This window comes from Drosophila willistoni, chromosome 3R (assembly GCF_018902025.1).
Source record: "Drosophila willistoni isolate 14030-0811.24 chromosome 3R, UCI_dwil_1.1, whole genome shotgun sequence".
Lineage (NCBI taxonomy): Eukaryota > Metazoa > Arthropoda > Insecta > Diptera > Drosophilidae > Drosophila > Drosophila willistoni.
Genome location: NC_061086.1, coordinates 25487348 through 25492414, shown reverse-complemented (window position 1 = coordinate 25492414; position 5067 = coordinate 25487348). Strand labels below are relative to the sequence as shown.

Genomic DNA, 5067 nt, shown 5'->3' with positions numbered 1-5067 from the left:
ACAAACAAAACAAAATAAAAACTTTTGTGCTTTTCCTCTCTTTCTCTTAAAGCAAAATAAATAAACACATTTTTGTAGTTAGGCTTGATTTCCAAGAAAAATTCGTTAAATTGTAATTGTTGTGAATATCGTAAACTACACTATAAAAAAAAAAACCAAACCTAATTCAAAAAAATAAATGTGAATACAACAAACTTAAACCACTGAAATTTTCGTATTATTTACAAGGAATTTTGTTTAATTTCTTTGTCATCTTTTTTTCTGCTCTTCTTCTATGGCTATTTCGGCTTTTTCCCAATCTGGAATGGACTTTTCTTTGATATGCCAGGAATCGGTTTTGGGTCCCTTTACCTCAGCTAAATTTGGGGAAGGAGAAATAAAGATCATATCAATAAGAAATGATTCTAAATCTCGAACTCACAGGTTTTGAAACGTTTGACGCCCTCCTGCATGTCGGTTATCATGGCTGAGGATACATTCATGATCTCATTATTAACGGCGGCATGGAAACCAGGTCGCTCATAGGCATTGGCATTGGCGAGCACAGCATTACGATCATGCTGGAGTGAGGACAGGGGAAATTTGGCTATGGAAAATGCCAAATTGACGGCTTGTCCAAGAGCTGTGCCAGTGGCCACCATACGATTGACTAGACCGATTCGCAAGGCTTCCCGGGCATAGACACGACGCCCCGTCTCAATGATATCTACTGCATTGGAGTACCCAACAGCAGCCGCTAGGCGCACTGTTCCGCCATCACTAAGAGGCACGCCCAGGCGACGGTTGAAGAAACCCAAAACGGCAGTATCCTCCATTACCCGCAAATCGCAAAGCAGGGCAAGCTCTAAGCCGCTGGCCACACAGAATCCATTAATGCCACACACAATGGGTTTGCGGAGATGACGTCTGGTCGGGCCAACAGAGCCCTCATGACGTAACAGAAAATCGAGACTACCGCGCTCGGCCTCCGCCTCTAGTTCGACGACATCGTAGCCGGCCGAGAATGAGCCGCCCACGCCGTATAGTACACCCACCGGTGAAGTGTCATCTGCATCAAAATCTGATATTGCCTTCGATATCTGCTGAGCTGTATTAGCATCAATTGCATTTCGCTGTTGCTCACGATTTATTCCAATTAATGTGATGTGAGAATCTTTTTCCACTAATACTGTGGGTAGGACCGCCGATTCGGAAGCATTTCTAACTGTTGAGACGCGAAAAAAGGGCCTTCTGCATATATTACTACTTTGTTGGAGTAAATTTCGAAACTTAGTCATTAAATTTTGTTGTTATTCGCGACTACCGCAAATAAGAAAATATAAACAATAACATTTATCCAATTGGAACTCTAAATTGACTATCGTTTATCGAGACACTTTAATCGTCTATCGAGTCTCAATGGCGCGCCGTCGTTACTTAGTTTGAGCTAGTTCGGTTCATCCAGTGTTGGATAGCACAAGCTTGGGTATGGTACCGTGGAGTACATTTTTTAAAGTTTTGCAAATTGTTACATGGTGTAAAAAACCAAAAATATATATCGTGAATTAAAACGGAATTGCATAATCTATATAGTTTGGATATCACCTCGATTGCATTTGAAGCTCCCGCCAGCAACAGCACAGCTGCACTATCGATACTTTTCGATACTATCGATAGTGCTATCGACAGAACTTCCAGCTCTACTGTGTGGGTGTGTGTGTGTTCTCGGTTAAAAAAAAAAACGCTGCGTTGCAATTTAAGTAGTTTTATTAAACAAAGTTTCAACAAAATTGAATTATTGCAAGAAAAACGCGAAATTCTCAGTGCGGTTTAACGCAGGCCTTCAAAGAAATCACTGATAAAGGAAGGGACAAACAAAGAGTCTCGCTGGAATTATCATCTTTTGTTTGGTGAACACATTGTCAACACACTCTATCGGGGACTACTCCCGTTTGCAGACAAAGACAGAGGCAGGCACACACGGTATATAGCTCCAACTCCAACCCTGAACTAATGGGGCGAGGGGGTTAAGTTTTAATTGAATTGGCATAATAATTGATGTTGTTGTGTGCGGTTAACTCATTTCAACCGCCAGATAGACGCCAGTGATGCTCCCTTTCATCCCTCCCCCTCACGATTTGTCCACAATATTACAACTTAATTGTGTCTATTTTTAACAATAAGAGTCCACCGGTGGCTGTGGCGGCGGCGGCGGCTTCCGCGTCACCACGGACAGACAGCAGCAGCACAAACAAAATTTTTGGGCGCCCAGCACTTGGACGCCCGCCCACCCCACCATAGCGGGGCCTCTCTCCGTGCTCCTTTACCATTTGTGCCATTTGTCATGCTCGCCTCATGATCTATTTTTGTAAATTTTATTTGCAAAAAACAAAAAAGAAACCAAATAAAACTTTCATTTTATTGTCTTGGGGACACTCCTTCTTTGATCTCATCATTTTGATGATGATGATGGGTGCAGTCTAAGGTTATAGACAGATAACACTTTATGGGCCACGAGTTGGGTTTGATTGCCTCAAGTAGCCAGCGGCGAGTGGAAAGTGAAGAATGGAGAGCGAAAGAACTTAATTAATTGAATTAAAAAACGCGCACGCATTCATTCAGTCATTTGGCCATTCATTCGCTTACTCAATCACTCAGCCATTCATCCATTCATTCTTGACTTTTTCTTTTCGTTCCATAGCTTAGTCACCGACCGTCGTCACGATGTCAACCGGAAAACCCATAAAATGTGTTATACTTGGCGATGGAACTGTTGGAAAGACATGTATGCTAATCTCCTATACAACAGACAGTTTTCCCGGCGAATATGTGCCCACAGTGTAAGTGTCTTTCGAATTAATATTCATTTTGTTCAATTCATTTGATTAATCCGCTCTATTTCTTTTAGGTTTGATAACTATTCGGCACCCATGCAAGTGGACACAATACAAGTATCGCTGGGTCTCTGGGATACAGCTGGCCAGGAAGATTATGATCGTTTGCGACCTTTATCCTACCCACAGACAGATGTATTCCTGATATGCTACAGTGTGGCGAGTCCCTCGTCGTTTGAAAACGTCACATCCAAATGGTATCCGGAGATAAAACATCATTGCCCGGACGCGCCCATCATATTAGTTGGTAAGTTGCCAATAATATTCGCAGCTCTTCTCACTTCTCACATTGGGATGCTTGTGCTGATTTGTGCGTGTATATACATATATATAAATTTTGCAGGCACTAAAATCGATTTGCGTGACGATCGTGAGACGCTCAGTGGCCTTGCCGAACAGGGCTTGACACCATTGAAACGTGAACAGGGGCAAAAGTTGGCAAACAAAATACGCGCTGTGAAATACATGGAGTGCTCCGCTCTGACGCAGCGTGGCCTAAAGCAAGTATGTACAATCGCAAATGGGGACACACCTTTAAACAATTGACTGACTTAAAAGTTCAGAAATCTCAACAGATGTCAGGCCATTATGAGAATCTTTTCTGTTTGCTTTGAGCTTTTCATTTGACATAAGCTTACATAGGAGAGATTAGATTTTGGTTTCTATTTAAGAGTCACCTACTTATAATTTCTATTAATTCTACAAAACTATAAAATAGACGAATAATGTGATTTTGGCTTAGGAAACATAGGAAAATGTAACGAAAATTTGTTTATATGTGTAAATGTTCTGTAATCCATGCTTAACTCCTTATAGATTGACACTTTTTGACACTCTACAGCTTTGTATATATTGCTTATATTACATAATTCTCTCATATTTCAGGTATTTGAGGAAGCTGTGCGTGCCGTTCTCAGACCAGAGCCCTTAAAGCGACGCCAACGAAAGTGTTTAGTTATGTAAAATGATGCCAGATAATCTCTGGCAACGGAGAAGCACTCACACACCAATGGAACGCCCTCATTTAGCTAAGGATGAATACATCACAACAAAAGAGAAAAGGAAATTAGAAAACACAGAGAGGAACTAACTTCATTCATTGATAACTAATTCATTTCGTATAAGTTGAAACAAATCATTTGTATTTTATTATTCTAAACCAAAAGTGAATCTCCCTCCCGCAACAGCAAGAAAATCGAAAACCGTATAATCAAATTTCAGAATCAGCTACATACATATATATATATAGAAATCTAGTCAATTGAATCGAATGTATTGTACTAATTTTAATATGAAGAAAACAAAAACCCACAAAAAGCAGCTAAACTCGAAGCAAAACATTGGTTTCGCATATCAATGCTATCAAGTATACATATATAATTCACAATATGTATATATATAATGAAAGCATTTTCTCATTTCATTTAATTGTATTATAATTATCTGAACCGCGGCAAGTTAGAGCGTAAAGAGAGAGCAACCAACAAAGAGAATCGACTATTAATCAGCAAGCATTTCTATATTTTTTAATTTTTGGTCGACCATCTCTTGATTGTATCCACTAGAAGTTATCAACAATACTCTATCAATTTTTTAATTTTTTTTTTAAGTCCTATAACTTGTTGTTTATTATACTTTTTATCATATGTAACTTATTTATTATCCTAACTTTAACAACAATGCAATGTTTAAACCAACTTTTATGACGTAAGTCTAGCAAAAACAAAAAAAAACAAAACGGAAAAGGTGTTGTATGTAAATGGAACTGCATTTAAATGTAAAGCGACTCGAATCAAAACAAAGAAAAGCACATAATTTTCTAAGCACAGAAAAGGAAAATAGTAGAAGGAATCCCAGGACAATTTTTTGTATTAATTATAAAACTATAAGAACAAATCACAAACAAAACAAAATGCTAACGAAATTCTTATGTAAATGAAATGTAAACGAAGGGCACTTTGGCAGCCCGAAAACTGATTTAACACTTACGATAAATATATATATATATATATATATACTGTAATTATTTAATGAAAAAACTAAAAAGAAAAATGGTTATTGTTCTTTAATTCACTTTGCTCGAATCAAATATTCTCATTTGTAGCTTAGGGAAAACTCACATTTTCTCTAAAGAGTCAAAGACATTCCAATTAATGTCAGAACGTTAGTTTTCTCTGTGGAAATTTAACAATGA

The 5067-nt window shown here is 38.4% G+C and overlaps 2 protein-coding genes across 2 annotated transcripts; one reads left to right on the top strand and one right to left on the bottom strand.

Moving 5' to 3' along the window:
• Positions 1 to 78: 78 nt before the first annotated feature.
• LOC6647207 (probable enoyl-CoA hydratase) lies at positions 79 to 1356 on the bottom strand. The gene is made up of 2 exons (XM_002069850.4): positions 422 to 1356; positions 79 to 356 (listed from the first exon to the last, which is right to left on the bottom strand). The coding sequence occupies exons 1-2, from the start codon at positions 1275 to 1277 to the stop codon at positions 250 to 252; spliced, it is 963 nt and encodes a 320-aa protein (XP_002069886.1). The 5' UTR covers positions 1278 to 1356; the 3' UTR covers positions 79 to 249.
• A 323-nt stretch (positions 1357 to 1679) lies between these two features.
• LOC6647208 (ras-related C3 botulinum toxin substrate 1) lies at positions 1680 to 4886 on the top strand. Its single transcript, XM_002069851.4, has 5 exons — positions 1680 to 1962; positions 2681 to 2819; positions 2888 to 3120; positions 3217 to 3377; positions 3759 to 4886. Exons 2-5 carry the CDS (start codon positions 2704 to 2706, stop codon positions 3834 to 3836), a joined length of 588 nt encoding a protein of 195 aa, XP_002069887.1. The 5' UTR covers positions 1680 to 1962; positions 2681 to 2703; the 3' UTR covers positions 3837 to 4886.
• The last annotated feature ends 181 nt before the right edge of the window (positions 4887 to 5067 follow it).

Excerpts from the sequence above, each read along its gene's own strand:
- LOC6647208 (XM_002069851.4), top strand. The coding sequence starts at position 2,704 with ATGTCAACCGGAAAACCCATAAAATGTGTTATACTTGGCGATGGAACT. Across the intron at positions 2,820-2,887 it reads GGCGAATATGTGCCCACAGT|GTTTGATAACTATTCGGCAC; the intron begins GTAAGTGTCTTT and ends TATTTCTTTTAG. Across the intron at positions 3,121-3,216 it reads CGCGCCCATCATATTAGTTG|GCACTAAAATCGATTTGCGT; the intron begins GTAAGTTGCCAA and ends TAAATTTTGCAG.
- LOC6647207 (XM_002069850.4), bottom strand. The coding sequence starts at position 1,277 with ATGACTAAGTTTCGAAATTTACTCCAACAAAGTAGTAATATATGCAGA. Across the intron at positions 357-421 it reads CGTCAAACGTTTCAAAACCT|CTGAGGTAAAGGGACCCAAA; the intron begins GTGAGTTCGAGA and ends CCCCAAATTTAG.